We start from the raw sequence: 20080 nt of genomic DNA, 5'->3' as shown, positions 1-20080 counted from the left end.
GAGAGAGAGAGAGAGAGAGAGAGAGAGAGAGAGAGAGAGAGAGAGAGAGACAAAGAGAGAGACAAAGAGAGAGACAGAGACAGAGAGAGAGAGAAAAAATGAGTTAGATTTAGTTGAAACTAAAAAGGGAAAGTGAATCGTGTCACTTGTGCATATTCAAAATAATCTGAAACATGGTGACTAGACTCCTCTTTAAATCATCTGAAACATGGTGACTAGACTCCTCTTTAAATCATCTGAAACATGGTGACTAGACTCCTCTTTAAATCCTCTGATAACATGGTGACTAGACTCCTCTTTAAATCATCTGAAACATGGTGACTAGACTCCTCTTTAAATCATCTGAAACATGGTGACTAGACTCCTCTTTAAATCATCTGAAACATGGTGACTAGACTCCTCTTTAAATCATCTGAAACATGGTGACTAGACTCCTCTTTAAATCATCTGAAACATGGTGACTAGACTCCTCTTTAAATCATCTGAAACATGGTGACTAGACTCCTCTTTAAATCATCTGAAACATGGTGACTAGACTCCTCTTTAAATCATCTGAAACATGGTGACTAGACTCCTCTTTAAATCATTATTTTCCCTTGTCGGCTCGGGATTTGACCTTTCAGGTTACTAGTCCAACGCTCTAACCACTAGGCTACCTGCTCTAACCACTAGGCTACCTGCTCTAACCACTAGGCTACCTGCTCTAACCACTAGGCTACCTGCCTCTAACCACTAGGCTACCTGCTCTGACCACTAGGCTACCTGCCTCTGACCACTAGGCTACCGACCACTAGGCTACCGACCACTAGGCTACCGACCACTAGGCTACCGACCACTAGGCTACCGACCACTAGGCTACCGACCACTAGGCTACCGATCACTAGGCTACCTGCCTCTGACCACTAGGCTACCTGCCTCTGACCACTAGGCTACCTGCCTCTGACCACTAGGCTACCTGCCTCTGACCACTAGGCTACCTGCCTCTGACCACTAGGCTACCTGCCTCCGACCACTAGGCTACCTGCCTCCGACCACTAGGCTACCTGCCTCCGACCACTAGGCTACCTGCCTCCGACCACTAGGCTACCTGCCTCCGACCACTAGGCTACCTGCCTCCGACCACTAGGCTACCTGCCTCTGACCACTAGGCTACCTGCCTCCGACCACTAGGCTACCTGCCTCTAACCACTAGGCTACCTGCCTCTAACCACTAGGCTACCTGCCTCTAACCACTAGGCTACCTGCCTCTAACCACTAGGCTACCTGCTCTAACCACTAGGCTACCGCCTCTAACCACTAGGCTACCTGCCTCTGACCACTAGGCTACCTGCCTCTGACCACTAGGCTACCTGCTCTGACCACTAGGCTACCTGCTCTGACCACTAGGCTACCTGCCTCTAACCACTAGGCTACCTGCCTCTAACCACTAGGCTACCTGCCTCTAACCACTAGGCTACCTGCCTCTAACCACTAGGCTACCTGCCTCTAACCACTAGGCTACCTGCCTCTAACCACTAGGCTACCTGCCTCTAACCACTAGGCTACCTGCCTCTAACCACTAGGCTACCTGCTCTAACCACTAGGCTACCTGCCTCTAACCACTAGGCTACCTGCTCTAACCACTAGGCTACCTGCTCTAACCACTAGGCTACCTGCCTCTAACCACTAGGCTACCTGCCTCTAACCACTAGGCTACCTGCTCTAACCACTAGGCTACCTGCTCTAACCACTAGGCTACCTGCTACCGACCACTAGGCTACCTGCTCTAACCACTAGACTACCTGCTCTAACCACTAGACTACCTGCTCTAACCACTAGACTACCTGCTCTAACCACTAGACTACCTGCCTCTAACCACTAGGCTACCTGCTCTAATCACTAGGCTACCTGCTACCGACCACTAGGCTACCTGCTCTAACCACTAGGCTACCTGCTCTAACCACTAGGCTACCTGCTCTAACCACTAGGCTACCTGCTCTAACCACTAGGCTACCTGCTCTAACCACTAGGCTACCTGCCACCCCATCTATCTGCAATATTAAAATTGATCTACCCCCCTAAAAAAGTGTGTGAGAGGAACACTTGTTTTGTAGAAGCGCAGTACCATGTTCATGTGTTTTCCTACATTATCAGGACCATAATGTCTTCACAAGTCTCCAGACTGTCTTCACAAGGGGAAAACAACATTTTTTAGGGGGGCTAGGTCACCACTAGATTCTTATCCCCCATGTCCTGAATTTGTTCAGATTGCAATTTTTATGCTTCAATATGAGATAGGGAAAAAAAACTTGCCTTATAGAAACGCCGTAGGAGATGCAGACTCTCTTCTCTGGCTCCCTGAAACACACAGAATAAACATCACACTTCTGTAGCTCAGTTGGTAGAGCATGGCGCTTGTAACGCCAAGGTAGTGGGTTTGATCCCGGGACCACCCATACGTAGAATGTATGCACACATGACTGTAAGTCGCTTTGGATAAAAGCGTCTGCTAAATGGCATATGTTATAATAATAATAATAACACTCCTCAAAACACACAGAATAACACTACAGAACAACCTTCTCAACAACACACAGAATACACTCACCTCCTCAACAACACACAGAATACACTACACCTCCAACAACACTCCTCTCAACACACAGAATACACATCACACCTACAGAACAACACTTCTCAACAACACCTGAATACACATCACACCTCCTCAACAACACACAGAATACAATCACACCTCCAGAACAACCTCCTCAACAACACCAGAATACACATCAGGCACCTGAACAACACTTCTCAACAACACACATCACACCTCCAGAACAACACTCCTCAACAACACACAGAATAACACACACCTCCTCAACAACACACAGAATATTAAATCACATCTCCTCAACAAACAAAGAATACAACACTCCTCAACAACACACAGAATACACATCACACCTACAGAACAACACTTCTCAACAACACACATCAATACCTCCTCATACAAACACAGAATACAGATGCAGACTCCTCAACAACACACAGAATACACATCACACTCCTCAACAACACACAGAATACACATCACACTTGATCCTCAACAACACTCCTCAGAAACACACATCACACCTCCAGAACAACACTCCTCAACAACACACAGAATACACATCACACTCCTCAACAACACACAGAATACACATCACACCTCCTCAACAACACTCCTCAACAACACACAGAATACACATCACACTCCTCAACAACACACAGAACCTACAGAACAACACTCCTCAACAACACACAGAATACACATCACACCTCAACAACACACAGAATACACACCACACCTCCTCAACAACACTCCTCAACAACACACAGAATACACACCACACAGAACAACACTCCTCAACAACACACAGAATACACATCACACTCCTCAACAACACACAGAATACACATCACACTCCTCAACAACACACAGAATACACATCACACTCCTCAACAACACACAGAATACACATCACACTCCTCAACAACACTCCTCAACAACACACAGAATACACATCACACTCCTCAACAACACACAGAATACACATCACACTCCTCAACAACACACAGAATACACATCACACTCCTCAACAACACACAGAATACACATCACACTCCCTCAACAACACACAGAATACACATCACACTCCTCAACAACACACAGAATACACATCACACTCCTCAACAACACACAGAATACACATCACACCTCCTCAACAACACACAGAATACACATCACACTCCTCAACAACACACAGAATACACATCACACTCCTCAACAACACTCCTCAACAACACACAGAATACAGACCAAAGAGCTAACATACAGGTAACTGCCAGAATAAAGGAAACACCAACACAGTGTCTTAAGGCGTTGGGCCACCAACCACCAGGTAACTGCCAGAATAAAGGAAACACCAACATAGTGTCTTAAGGCGTTGGGCCACCAGATAACTGCCAGAATAAAGGAAACACCAACATAGTGTCTCAATAAGGCGTTGGGCCACCAGATAACTGCCAGAATAAAGGAAACACCAACATAGTGTCTTAATAAGGCGTTGGGCCACCAGATAACTGCCAGAATAAAGGAAACACCAACATAGTGTCTTAATAAGGCGTTGGGCCACCAGATAACTGCCAGAATAAAGGAAACACCAACATAGTGTCTTAATAAGGCGTTGGGCCACCAGATAACTGCCAGAATAAAGGAAACACCAACATAGTGTCTTAATAAGGCGTTGGGCCACCAGATAACTGCCAGAATAAAGGAAACAAAAACATAGTGTCTTAATAAGGCGTTGGGCCACCAGATAACTGCCAGAATAAAGGAAACAAAAACATAGTGTCAACATAGTGTCTTAATAAGGCGTTGGGCCACCAGATAACTGCCAGAATAAAGGAAACAAAACATAGTGTCTTAATAAGGCGTTGGGCCACCAGATAACTGCCAGAATAAAGGAAACAAAAACATAGTGTCTTAATAAGGCGTTGGGCCACCAGATAACTGCCAGAATAAAGGAAACAAAATAGTGTCTCAATAAGGCATAGTGTAAAGGAAACTCAATAAGGCGTTGGGCCACCAGATAACTGCCAGAATAAAGGAAACACCAACATAGTGTATTGACTGAGACGGCCATGACATACGGCTTACATCGTCTTCATGCTCAGTACATTTTTTTTTAGACATGACCCTAAGCATGATGGGATGTTAATTGCTTAATTACACCCTCACCTGCTTTCAATAAAATTTGTAGCCACCATTTACTCAAGTGTTTCCATTATTTTGTCAGTTACCTGAATCTCAGTAGCAACAGAGCCCCGCCCCCCTGATGTTTTTCCATTGGTTAAATACTAGTAATAATGAGCCAGAGACATTAGACGTCATCAGAGTGGACGCAGGAAGCAGGAAGTATGAGTGATGCTCTGGAACACTCTATATCTCAGTAGGAACAGGAAGCAGGAAGCATGAGTGATGCTCTGGAACACTCTATATCTCAGTAGGAACAGGAAGCAGGAAGCAGGAAGCATGAGTGATGCTCTGGAACACTCTATATCTCAGTAGGAACAGGAAGCAGGAAGCAGGAAGCATGAGTGATGCTCTGGAACACTCTATATCTCAGTAGGAACAGGAAGCAGGAAGCATGAGTGATGCTCTGGAACACTCTATATCTCAGTGATAGATGAGCAAGCCAGGATGCATTATTCAGAGCTGCTATGAACAATCATTCTCTGGTTTAAAAGCAGGAAGCTAATTGATTAAAACAAACACTTATATCTCAGTAGAACAGGAACCAGAGATTCCATTGTGATGCAAGACAGGAAAACACTGGAACAAATTATCATTTAACAAGAAGGAACAGGAGGAGCAGGAAGGAGGAGGAGGAGGATGAGTGATGCAACGTTATACTGGAACACTCTATATCTCAGGTGATAGATGAGCAAGCTATTGGACCAGTTATTATTCAGAGAGAGAGAGGGAGGGCTGGGGACCAGAACAGGGGACCAGAGAGAGAGAGGGAGGGCTAGGGACCAGAGAGAGGAGGGGGCTGGGGACCAGAGAATTCCGATTAAAACAAACAGCTTATTTTGAGAACAGAACCAGAGATTCCAGGGATGGGGACAGGAAAACACTGGGAAGAGAAATTACTGGGGACCAGAGAAGAAGGGCTAGGGAGGAGGAGAGGCTGGGGACCAGAGAGAGGAGGGAGGGCTGGGGACCAGAGAGGAGGAGGAGGGCTGGGGACCAGAGGAGAGGGAGGGCTGGGGACTAGGGACTGGGGACCAGAGAGAGAGAGAGGGGGCTGGGGACCAGAGAGAGAGAGAGGGACCAGGGCTGGGGACAGAGAGAGAGAAAGAAAACAACTGGGGACCAGAGAGAGAGAGGAGGGCTGGGGACCAGAGAGAGAGAGAGGAGGGCTGGGGACTGGGGACAGAGAGAGAGAGAGGAGGGCTGGGGACCAGAGAGAGAGAGAGGGCTGGGGACCAGAGGGCTGGGGACCAGAGAGAGAGAGGAGGGCTGGGGACCAGAGAGAGAGAGGGAGGGCTGGGGACCAGAGAGAGAGAGGAGGGCTGGGGACCAGGAGGGCTGGGGACCAGACCAGAGAGAGAGAGGAGGGCTGGGGACCAGAGAGAGAGAGAGGAGGGCTGGGGACCAGAGAGAGAGAGGAGGGCTGGGGACCAGAGAGAGAGAGAGAGGGAGGGCTGGGACTGGGGACAGAGAGAGAGAGAGGGGGCTGGGGACCAGAGAGAGAGAGAGAGAGGGCTGGGGACCAGAGAGAGAGAGGAGGGCTGGGGACCAGAGAGAGAGAGGAGGGCTGGGGACCAGAGAGAGAGAGGGAGGGCTGGGGACCAGAGAGAGAGAGAGAGGGCTGGGGACCAGAGAGAGAGAGGAGGGCTGGGGACCAGAGAGAGAGAGGAGGGCTGGGGACCAGAGAGAGAGAGGAGGGCTGGGGACCAGAGAGAGAGAGAGGGCTGGGGACCAGAGAGAGAGAGAGAGGGCTGGGGACCAGAGAGAGAGGAGGGCTGGGGAGAGAGGGCTGGGGACCAGAGAGAGAGAGGAGGGCTGGGACCAGAGAGACTGGGGACCAGAGAGAGAGAGGAGGGCTGGGGACCAGAGAGAGAGAGGGCTGGGGACCAGAGGCTGGGGACCAGAGAGAGAGAGGAGGGCTGGGGACCAGAGAGAGAGAGGAGGGACTGGGGACCAGAGAGAGAGAGGAGGGGGCTGGGGACCAGAGAGAGAGAGGAGGGCTGGGGACCAGAGAGAGAGAGGAGCTGGGGACCAGAGAGAGAGAGGGGGCTGGGGACCAGAGAGAGGGAGGGCTGGGGACCAGAGAGAGAGAGGAGGGCTGGGGACCAGAGAGAGGGCTGGGGACCAGAGGAGGGCTGGGGACCAGAGAGAGAGAGGAGGGCCAGAGGGACCTGGGGACCAGAGAGAGGAGGGCTGGGGACCAGAGAGGAGGGCTGGGGACCAGAGAGAGAGGAGGGCTGGGGACCAGAGAGAGGAGGAGGGCTGGGGACCAGAGAGAGGAGGGCTGGGGACCAGAGAGAGAAGAGGGCTGGGGACCAGAGAGAGGAGGGCTGGGGACCAGAGAGAGGAGGGCTGGGGACCAGAGGCTGGGGACCAGAGAGAGGAGGGCTGGGGACCAGAGAGAGGACCAGGGCTGGGGACCAGAGAGAGACCAGAGGGCTGGGGACCAGAGAGAGGAGGGCTGGGGACCAGAGAGAGGAGGGGGCTGGGGACCAGAGAGAGAGGAGGGCTGGGGACCAGAGAGAGAGGGCTGGGGAGAGGCTGGGGACCAGAGAGAGAGACCAGAGAGGGCTGGGGACCAGAGAGAGGAGGGCTGGGGACCAGAGAGAGAGGAGGGCTGGGGACCAGAGAGAGAGGGCTGGGGACCAGAGAGAGAGGAGGGACTGGGGACCAGAGAGAGAGGAGGGCTGGGGACCAGAGAGAGGAGGGCTGGGGAGAGAGAGAGAGGAGGGCTGGGGACCAGAGAGAGGAGAGAGAGGAGGGCTGGGGACCAGAGAGAGGAGGGCTGGGGACCAGAGAGAGGAGGGGCTGGGGACCAGAGAGAGGAGGGCTGGGGACCAGAGAGAGGAGGGCTGGGGACCAGAGAGAGGAGGGCTGGGGACCAGAGAGAGAGAGGGAGGGCTGGGGACCAGAGAGAGAGAGAGAGGAGGGCTGGGGACCAGAGAGAGGAGGGCTGGGGACCAGAGAGAGGGAGGGCTGGGGACCAGAGAGAGAGACCAGAGAGGGCTGGGGACCAGAGAGAGAGGGTTGGGACCAGAGGGCTGGGGACCAGAGAGAGAGAGGGCTGGGGGACCAGAGAGAGGAGGGCTGGATGTCAGGACCAAAGGGGGAGAGACGGACACACTCACCTCTAGACAGGCCAGGTGTACGTCCTTGATGATGCAGTGAGCAGGAGAGGAGGAAGAGGAGGATGAGGAGAGGACGGACCGTTTCAACAGCAGACAGCTCAGCTCCAGAGTAGCCAGACGTACCTTACCATCTACACACACACACACACGTTAGGTGGTTTGTGGGTGCGTGCGGTCATTTGTGTGTGTGTGATAATGTCTGTGTGTGTGATAATGTGTGTGTGTGTGTGTGTGATAATGTGTGTGTGTGTGTGTGTGTGTGTGTGTGATAATGTGTGTGTGTGTGATAATGTGTGTGTGTGTGTGTGATAATGTGTGTGTGTGTGATAATGTGTGTGTGTGTGTGATAATGTGTGTGTGTGTGTAATGTGTGTGTGTGTGTGTGTGTGTGTGTGTGTGTGTGTGTGTAATGTGTGTGTGTAATGTGTGTGTGTGTGTGTTAATGTGTGTGTGTGTTAATGTGTGTGTGTGTGATAATGTGAGTGTGTATGTGATAATGTGTGTGTGTGTGATAATGTGTGTGTAATAATGTGTGTGTAATAATGTGTGTGTGCGTGTTTGTGTGATAATGTGTGTGTGTGTGATAATGTGTGTGTGTGTGATAATGTGTGTGTGTGTGTGTGTTACCTGGTTGTGCGGCCACGTTCATCACTCGTATGAGTCTCTCCACCAACACCTGACTGTAACAGCTCCTCTCCTGGTCTGGGACCGGTAACTGCAGCCTCTCCAACAACTCACGGTTGATACCTGAACAAACATTAGAACGAGGTACAGCTCCTATCGGTTACCGGAACATCATGGTCCACTAGTCTGTTAACAGAACATCATGATCAACTAGTCTGTTAACAGAACATCATGATCCACTAGTCTGTTAACAGAACATCTCTACAGAACATCATGATCCACTAGTCTGTTATCTGAACATCTCTACAGAACATCATGATCCACTAGTCTGTTATCTGAACATCTCTACAGAACATCATGATCCACTAGTCTGTTATCTGAACATCTCTACAGAACATCATGATCCACTAGTCTGTTAACAGAACATCATGGTCCACTAGTCTGTTAACAGAACATCATGGTCCACTAGTCTGTTAACAGAACATCATGATCCACTCGTCTGTTAACAGAACATCATGATCCACTAGTCTGTTATCTGAACATCTCTACAGAACATCATGATCCACTAGTCTGTTACATCATGAACTGTTAACAGAACATCATGATCCACTAGTCTGTTAACAGAACATCATGGTCCACTAGTCTGTTAACAGAACATCATGATCCACTGGTCTGTTAACAGAACATCATGATCCACTAGTCTGTTAACAGAACATCATGATCCACTAGTCTGTTATCTGAACATCATGATCCACTAGTCTGTTATCTGAACATCTCTACAGAACATCATGATCCACTCGTCTGTTAACAGAACATCATGATCCACTAGTCTGTTATCTGAACATCATGATCCACTAGTCTGTTATCTGAACATCTCTACAGAACATCATGATCCACTAGTCTGTTATCTGAACATCTCTACAGAACATCATGATCCACTAGTCTGTTATCTGAACATCTCTACAGAACATCATGATCCACTAGTCTGTTATCTGAACATCTCTACAGAACATCATGATTCACTAGTCTGTTAACAGAACATCATGATCCACTAGTCTGTTATCTGAACATCTCTACAGAACATCATGATCCACTAGTCTGTTAACAGAACATCATGATTCACTAGTCTGTTAACAGAACATCATGATCCACTAGTCTGTTAACAGAACATCATGATCCACTAGTCTGTTAACAGAACATCATGATCCACTAGTCTGTTATCAGAACATCATGATCCACTAGTCTGTTAACAGAACATCTCTACAGAACATCATGATCCACTAGTCTGTTATCTGAACGTCTCTACAGAACATCATGATCCACTAGTCTGTTAACAGAACATCATGATCCACTAGTCTGTTAACAGAACATCATGATTCACTAGTCTGTTAACAGAACATCATGATCCACTAGTCTGTTAACAGAACATCATGATCCACTAGTCTGTTAACAGAACATCTATACAGAACATCATGATCCACTAGTCTGTTAACAGAACATCTCTACAGAACATCATGATCCACTAGTCTGTTATCTGAACATCTCTACAGAACATCATGATCCGCTAGTCTGTTAACAGAACATCATGATCCACTAGTCTGTTAACAGAACATCATGATCCACTAGTCTGTTAACAGAACATCATGATCCACTAGTCTGTTATCTAAACATCTCTACAGAACATCATGATCCACTAGTCTGTTAACAGAACATCATGATCCACTAGTCTGTTAACAGAACATCATGATCCACTAGTCTGTTATCTGAACATCATGATCCACTAGTCTGTTATCTGAACATCATGGTCCACTAGTCTGTTATCTGAACATCATGATCCACTAGTCTGTTAACAGAACATCATGATCCACTAGTCTGTTATCTGAACATCATGATCCACTAGTCTGTTAACAGAACATCATGATCCACTAGTCTGTTATCTGAACATCATGATCCACTAGTCTGTTAACAGAACATCATGATCCACTAGTCTGTTATCAGAACATCTCTACAGAACATCATGATCCACTAGTCTGTTATCTGAACATCTCTACAGAACATCATGATCCACTAGTCTGTTATCTGAACATCTCTACAGAACATCATGATCCACTAGTCTGTTATCTGAACATCTCTACAGAACATCATGATCCACTAGTCTGTTATCTGAACATCTCTACAGAACATCATGGTCCACTAGTCTGTTAACAGAACATCATGATCCACTAGTCTGTTATCTGAACATCTCTACAGAACATCATGATCCACTAGTCTGTTATCTGAACATCTCTACAGAACATCATGATCCACTAGTCTGTTATCTGAACATCTCTACAGAACATCATGATCCACTAGTCTGTTATCTGAACATCTCTACAGAACATCATGATCCACTAGTCTGTTAACAGAACATCATGATCCACTAGTCTGTTAACAGAACATCATGATCCACTAGTCTGTTATCTGAACATCATGATCCACTAGTCTGTTATCTGAACATCTCTACAGAACATCATGATCCACTAGTCTGTTAACAGAACATCATAATCCACTAGTCTGTTATCTGAACATCTCTACAGAACATCATGATCCACTAGTCTGTTAACAGAACATCTCTACAGAACATCATGATTCACTAGTCTGTTAACAGAACATCATGATCCACTAGTCTGTTAACAGAACATCATGATCCACTAGTCTGTTAACAGAACATCATGATCCACTAGTCTGTTATCTGAACATCTCTACAGAACATCATGATCCACTAGTCTGTTAACAGAACATCTCTACAGAACATCATGATCCACTAGTCTGTTAACAGAACATCATGATCCACTAGTCTGTTAACAGAACATCATGATCCACTAGTCTGTTATCTGAACATCTCTACAGAACATCATGATCCACTAGTCTGTTATCTGAACATCTCTACAGAACATCATGATCCACTAGTCTGTTAACAGAACATCATGATCCACTAGTCTGTTAACAGAACATCATGATCCACTAGTCTGTTATCTGAACATCTCTACAGAACATCATGGTCCACTAGTCTGTTAACAGAACATCATGATCCACTAGTCTGTTAACAGAACATCTCTACAGAACATCATGATCCACTAGTCTGTTATCTGAACATCTCTACAGAACATCATGATCCACTAGTCTGTTAACAGAACATCATGATTCACTAGTCTGTTAACAGAACATCATGATTCACTAGTCTGTTATCTGAACATCATGATCCACTAGTCTGTTAACAGAACATCATGATCCACTAGTCTGTTAACAGAACATCTATACAGAACATCATGATCCACTAGTCTGTTAACAGAACATCTCTACAGAACATCATGATCCACTAGTCTGTTATCTGAACATCTCTACAGAACATCATGATCCGCTAGTCTGTTAACAGAACATCATGATCCACTAGTCTGTTAACAGAACATCATGATCCACTAGTCTGTTAACAGAACATCATGATCCACTAGTCTGTTATCTAAACATCTCTACAGAACATCATGATCCACTAGTCTGTTAACAGAACATCATGATCCACTAGTCTGTTAACAGAACATCATGATCCACTAGTCTGTTATCTGAACATCATGATCCACTAGTCTGTTATCTGAACATCATGGTCCACTAGTCTGTTATCTGAACATCATGATCCACTAGTCTGTTAACAGAACATCATGATCCACTAGTCTGTTATCTGAACATCATGATCCACTAGTCTGTTAACAGAACATCATGATCCACTAGTCTGTTATCTGAACATCATGATCCACTAGTCTGTTAACAGAACATCATGATCCACTAGTCTGTTATCAGAACATCTCTACAGAACATCATGATCCACTAGTCTGTTATCTGAACATCTCTACAGAACATCATGATCCACTAGTCTGTTATCTGAACATCTCTACAGAACATCATGATCCACTAGTCTGTTATCTGAACATCTCTACAGAACATCATGATCCACTAGTCTGTTATCTGAACATCTCTACAGAACATCATGGTCCACTAGTCTGTTAACAGAACATCATGATCCACTAGTCTGTTATCTGAACATCTCTACAGAACATCATGATCCACTAGTCTGTTATCTGAACATCTCTACAGAACATCATGATCCACTAGTCTGTTATCTGAACATCTCTGCAGAACATCATGATCCACTAGTCTGTTATCTGAACATCTCTACAGAACATCATGATCCACTAGTCTGTTAACAGAACATCATGATCCACTAGTCTGTTAACAGAACATCATGATCCACTAGTCTGTTATCTGAACATCATGATCCACTAGTCTGTTATCTGAACATCTCTACAGAACATCATGATCCACTAGTCTGTTAACAGAACATCATAATCCACTAGTCTGTTATCTGAACATCTCTACAGAACATCATGATCCACTAGTCTGTTAACAGAACATCTCTACAGAACATCATGATTCACTAGTCTGTTAACAGAACATCATGATCCACTAGTCTGTTAACAGAACATCATGATCCACTAGTCTGTTAACAGAACATCATGATCCACTAGTCTGTTATCTGAACATCTCTACAGAACATCATGATCCACTAGTCTGTTAACAGAACATCTCTACAGAACATCATGATCCACTAGTCTGTTAACAGAACATCATGATCCACTAGTCTGTTAACAGAACATCATGATCCACTAGTCTGTTATCTGAACATCTCTACAGAACATCATGATCCACTAGTCTGTTATCTGAACATCTCTACAGAACATCATGATCCACTAGTCTGTTAACAGAACATCATGATCCACTAGTCTGTTAACAGAACATCATGATCCACTAGTCTGTTATCTGAACATCTCTACAGAACATCATGGTCCACTAGTCTGTTAACAGAACATCATGATCCACTAGTCTGTTAACAGAACATCTCTACAGAACATCATGATCCACTAGTCTGTTATCTGAACATCTCTACAGAACATCATGATCCACTAGTCTGTTAACAGAACATCATGATTCACTAGTCTGTTAACAGAACATCATGATTCACTAGTCTGTTATCTGAACATCATGATCCACTAGTCTGTTAACAGAACATCATGATCCACTAGTCTGTTAACAGAACATCATGATCCACTAGTCTGTTAACAGAACATCATGATCCACTAGTCTGTTAACAGAACATCATGATCCACTAGTCTGTTATCTGAACATCATGATCCACTAGTCTGTTATCTGAACATCATGATCCACTAGTCTGTTATCTGAACATCTCTACAGAACATCATGGTCCACTAGTCTGTTAACAGAACATCATGATCCACTAGTCTGTTAACAGAACATCATGATCCACTAGTCTGTTATCTGAACATCTCTACAGAACATCATGATCCACTAGTCTGTTAACAGAACATCTCTACAGAACATCATGATCCACTAGTCTGTTATCTGAACATCTCTACAGAACATCATGATCCACTAGTCTGTTATCTGAACATCTCTACAGAACATCATGATCCACTAGTCTGTTAACAGAACATCTCTACAGAACATCATGATCCACTAGTCTGTTATCTGAACATCTCTACAGAACATCATGATCCACTAGTCTGTTAACAGAACATCTCTACAGAACATCATGTTCCACTAGTCTGTTAACTGAACATCTCTACAGAACATCATGATCCACTAGTCTGTTATCTGAACATCATGATCCACTAGTCTGTTATCTGAACATCTCTACAGAACATCATGATCCACTAGTCTGTTAACAGAACATCATGATCCACTAGTCTGTTAACAGAACATCATGATCCACTAGTCTGTTAACAGAACATCATGATCCACTAGTCTGTTATCTGAACATCTCTACAGAACATCATGATCCACTAGTCTGTTAACAGAACATCATGATCCACTAGTCTGTTAACAGAACATCATGATCCACTAGTCTGTTATCTGAACATCATGATCCACTAGTCTGTTATCTGAACATCATGATCCACTAGTCTGTTATCTGAACATCTCTACAGAACATCATGATCCACTAGTCTGTTATCTGAACATCTCTACAGAACATCATGATCCACTAGTCTGTTATCTGAACATCTCTACAGAACATCATGATCCACTAGTCTGTTAACAGAACATCTCTACAGAACATCATGATCCACTAGTCTGTTATCTGAACATCTCTACAGAACATCATGATCCACTAGTCTGTTATCTGAACATCTCTACAGAACATCATGATCCACTAGTCTGTTAACAGAACATCTCTACAGAACATCATGATCCACTAGTCTGTTATCTGAACATCTCTACAGAACATCATGATCCACTAGTCTGTTATCTGAACATCTCTACAGAACATCATGATCCACTAGTCTGTTATCTGAACATCATGATCCACTAGTCTGTTATCTGAACATCTCTACAGAACATCATGATCCACTAGTCTGTTAACAGAACATCATGATCCACTAGTCTGTTAACAGAACATCTCTACAGAACATCATGATCCACTAGTCTGTTAACAGAACATCATGATCCACTAGTCTGTTAACAGAACATCATGATCCACTAGTCTGTTATCTGAACATCATGATCCACTAGTCTGTTATCTGAACATCATGATCCACTAGTCTGTTAACAGAACATCATGATCCACTAGTCTGTTATCTGAACATCATGATCCACTAGTCTGTTATCTGAACATCATGATCCACTAGTCTGTTAACAGAACATCTCTACAGAACATCATGATCCACTAGTCTGTTAACAGAACATCATGATTCACTAGTCTGTTAACAGAACATCATGATCCACTAGTCTGTTATCTGAACATCTCTACAGAACATCATGATCCACTAGTCTGTTATCTGAACATCTCTACAGAACATCATGATCCACTAGTCTGTTAACAGAACATCTCTACAGAACATCATGATCCACTAGTCTGTTAACAGAACATCATGATCCACTAGTCTGTTATCTGAACATCTCTACAGAACATCATGATCCACTAGTCTGTTATCTGAACATCTCTACAGAACATCATGATCCACTAGTCTGTTAACAGAACATCTCTACAGAACATCATGATCCACTAGTCTGTTAACAGAACATCATGATCCACTAGTCTGTTATCTGAACATCTCTACAGAACATCATGATCCACTAGTCTGTTATCTGAACATCTCTACAGAACATCATGATCCACTAGTCTGTTAACAGAACATCTCTACAGAACATCATGATCCACTAGTCTGTTAACAGAACATCATGATCCACTAGTCTGTTATCTGAACATCTCTACAGAACATCATGATCCACTAGTCTGTTAACAGAACATCATGATCCACTAGTCTGTTAACAGAACATCATGATCCACTAGTCTGTTAACAGAACATCATGATCCACTAGTCTGTTAACAGAACATCTCTACAGAACATCATGATCCACTAGTCTGTTAACAGAACATCATGATCCACTAGTCTGTTATCAGAACATCATGATCCACTAGTCTGTTAACAGAACATCATGATCCACTAGTCTGTTATCTGAACATCTCTACAGAACATCACGATCCACTAGTCTGTTAACAGAACATCATGATCCACTAGTCTGTTATCTGAACATCATGATCCACTAGTCTGTTATCTGAACATCATGATCCACTAGTCTGTTATCTGAACATCATGATCCACTAGTCTGTTATCTGAACATCATGATCCACTAGTCTGTTATCAGAACATCTCTACAGAACATCATGATCCACTAGTCTGTTATCTGAACATCTCTACAGAACATCATGATCCACTAGTCTGTTAACAGAACATCATGATCCACTAGTCTGTTAACAGAACATCATGATCCACTAGTCTGTTAACAGAACATCTCTACAGAACATCATGATTCACTAGTCTGTTAACAGAACAGAACATCTGTTAACAGAACATCATGATCCACTAGTCTGTTAACAGAACATCATGATTCACTAGTCTGTTAACAGAACATCATGATCATGATTAACCATCATGATCTAGTCTGTTAACAGAACATCATGATCCACTAGTCTGTTAACAGAACATCATGATCCACTAGTCTGTTATCAGAACATCATGATCCACTAGTCTGTTAACAGAACATCATGATCCACTAGTCTGTTAACAGAACATCATGATCCACTAGTCTGTTAACAGAACATCATGATCCACTAGTCTGTTAACAGAACATCATATCTAGTCTGTTATCTGAACTCAACATCTCTACAGAACATCATGATCCACTAGTCTGTTAACAGAACATCATGATCCACTAGTCTGTTAACAGAACATCATGATCCACTAGTCTGTTATCTGAACATCATGATCCACTAGTCTGTTATCTGAACATCATGATCCACTAGTCTGTTAACAGAACATCATGATCCACTAGTCTGTTATCTGAACATCTCTACAGAACATCATGATCCACTAGTCTGTTATCTGAACATCTCTACAGAACATCATGATCCACTAGTCTGTTATCTGAACATCTCTACAGAACATCATGATCCACTAGTCTGTTAACAGAACATCTCTACAGAACATCATGATCCACTAGTCTGTTATCTGAACATCTCTACAGAACATCATGATCCACTAGTCTGTTATCTGAACATCTCTACAGAACATCATGATCCACTAGTCTGTTAACAGAACATCTCTACAGAACATCATGATCCACTAGTCTGTTATCTGAACATCTCTACAGAACATCATGATCCACTAGTCTGTTAACAGAACATCTCTACAGAACATCATGATCCACTAGTCTGTTATCTGAACATCTCTACAGAACATCATGATCCACTAGTCTGTTATCTGAACATCATGATCCACTAGTCTGTTATCTGAACATCTCTACAGAACATCATGATCCACTAGTCTGTTAACAGAACATCATGATCCACTAGTCTGTTAACAGAACATCTCTACAGAACATCATGATCCACTAGTCTGTTATCTGAACATCATGATCCACTAGTCTGTTATCTGAACATCATGATCCACTAGTCTGTTAACAGAACATCATGATCCACTAGTCTGTTATCTGAACATCATGATCCACTAGTCTGTTAACAGAACATCTCTACAGAACATCATGATCCACTAGTCTGTTAACAGAACATCATGATTCACTAGTCTGTTAACAGAACATCATGATCCACTAGTCTGTTATCTGAACATCTCTACAGAACATCATGATCCACTAGTCTGTTATCTGAACATCTCTACAGAACATCATGATCCACTAGTCTGTTATCTGAACATCTCTACAGAACATCATGATCCACTAGTCTGTTAACAGAACATCTCTACAGAACATCATGATCCACTAGTCTGTTAACAGAACATCATGATCCACTAGTCTGTTATCTGAACATCTCTACAGAACATCATGATCCACTAGTCTGTTATCTGAACATCTCTACAGAACATCATGATCCACTAGTCTGTTAACAGAACATCTCTACAGAACATCATGATCCACTAGTCTGTTAACAGAACATCATGATCCACTAGTCTGTTATCTGAACATCTCTACAGAACATCATGATCCACTAGTCTGTTAACAGAACATCATGATCCACTAGTCTGTTAACAGAACATCATGATCCACTAGTCTGTTAACAGAACATCATGATCCACTAGTCTGTTAACAGAACATCTCTACAGAACATCATGATCCACTAGTCTGTTAACAGAACATCATGATCCACTAGTCTGTTATCAGAACATCATGATCCACTAGTCTGTTAACAGAACATCATGATCCACTAGTCTGTTATCTGAACATCTCTACAGAACATCACGATCCACTAGTCTGTTAACAGAACATCATGATCCACTAGTCTGTTATCTGAACATCATGATCCACTAGTCTGTTATCTGAACATCATGATCCACTAGTCTGTTATCTGAACATCTCTACAGAACATCATGATCCACTAGTCTGTTATCAGAACATCTCTACAGAACATCATGATCCACTAGTCTGTTATCTGAACATCTCTACAGAACATCATGATCCACTAGTCTGTTAACAGAACATCATGATCCACTAGTCTGTTAACAGAACATCATGATCCACTAGTCTGTTAACAGAACATCTCTACAGAACATCATGATTCACTAGTCTGTTAACAGAACATCATGATTCACTAGTCTGTTAACAGAACATCATGATCCACTAGTCTGTTAACAGAACATCATGATTCACTAGTCTGTTAACAGAACATCATGATCCACTAGTCTGTTAACAGAACATCATGATCCACTAGTCTGTTAACAGAACATCATGATCCACTAGTCTGTTAACAGAACATCATGATCCACTAGTCTGTTATCAGAACATCATGATCCACTAGTCTGTTAACAGAACATCATGATCCACTAGTCTGTTAACAGAACATCATGATCCACTAGTCTGTTAACAGAACATCATGATCCACTAGTCTGTTATCTGAACTCAACATCTCTACAGAACATCATGATCCACTAGTCTGTTAACAGAACATCATGATCCACTAGTCTGTTAACAGAACATCATGATCCACTAGTCTGTTAACAGAACATCATGATCCACTAGTCTGTTATCTAAACATCTCTACAGAACATCATGATCCACTAGTCTGTTAACAGAACATCATGATCCACTAGTCTGTTATCTAAACATCTCTACAGAACATCATGATCCACTAGTCTGTTAACAGAACATCATGATCCACTAGTCTGTTAACAGAACATCATGATCCACTAGTCTGTTAACAGAACATCATGATCCACTAGTCTGTTATCTGAACATCTCTACAGAACATCACGATCCACTAGTCTGTTAACAGAACATCATGATCCACTAGTCTGTTATCTGAACATCATGATCCACTAGTCTGTTATCTGAACATCATGATCCACTAGTCTGTTATCTGAACATCTCTACAGAACATCATGATCCACTAGTCTGTTATCAGAACATCTCTACAGAACATCATGATCCACTAGTCTGTTATCTGAACATCTCTACAGAACATCATGATCCACTAGTCTGTTAACAGAACATCATGATCCACTAGTCTGTTAACAGAACATCATGATCCACTAGTCTGTTAACAGAACATCTCTACAGAACATCATGATTCACTAGTCTGTTAACAGAACATCATGATTCACTAGTCTGTTAACAGAACATCATGATCCACTAGTCTGTTAACAGAACATCATGATTCACTAGTCTGTTAACAGAACATCATGATCCACTAGTCTGTTAACAGAACATCATGATCCACTAGTCTGTTAACAGAACATCATGATCCACTAGTCTGTTAACAGAACATCATGATCCACTAGTCTGTTAACAGAACATCATGATCCACTAGTCTGTTATCTAAACATCTCTACAGAACATCATGATCCACTAGTCTGTTAACAGAACATCTCTACAGAACATCATGATCCACTAGTCTGTTAACAGAACATCTCTACAGAACATCATGATCCAC

The 20080-nt window shown here is 43.5% G+C and overlaps 1 protein-coding gene across 1 annotated transcript in view; it reads right to left on the bottom strand.

Annotated features, from left to right (window-relative positions):
• Positions 1–20080, bottom strand: part of LOC124020028 (protein CLEC16A-like) — a 103788-nt gene that overhangs the window by 20896 nt on the left and 62812 nt on the right. Inside the window, 3 exon segments of the mRNA XM_046335448.1 lie at positions 2293–2337; positions 7909–8039; positions 8536–8655. Of these exon segments, the coding sequence (XP_046191404.1) occupies positions 2293–2337; positions 7909–8039; positions 8536–8655 (296 nt within the window).

The sequence above is a fragment of the Oncorhynchus gorbuscha genome, unplaced genomic scaffold, assembly GCF_021184085.1.
Source record: "Oncorhynchus gorbuscha isolate QuinsamMale2020 ecotype Even-year unplaced genomic scaffold, OgorEven_v1.0 Un_scaffold_749, whole genome shotgun sequence".
Lineage (NCBI taxonomy): Eukaryota > Metazoa > Chordata > Actinopteri > Salmoniformes > Salmonidae > Oncorhynchus > Oncorhynchus gorbuscha.
This window is presented reverse-complemented; position numbering and strand designations above follow the sequence as displayed.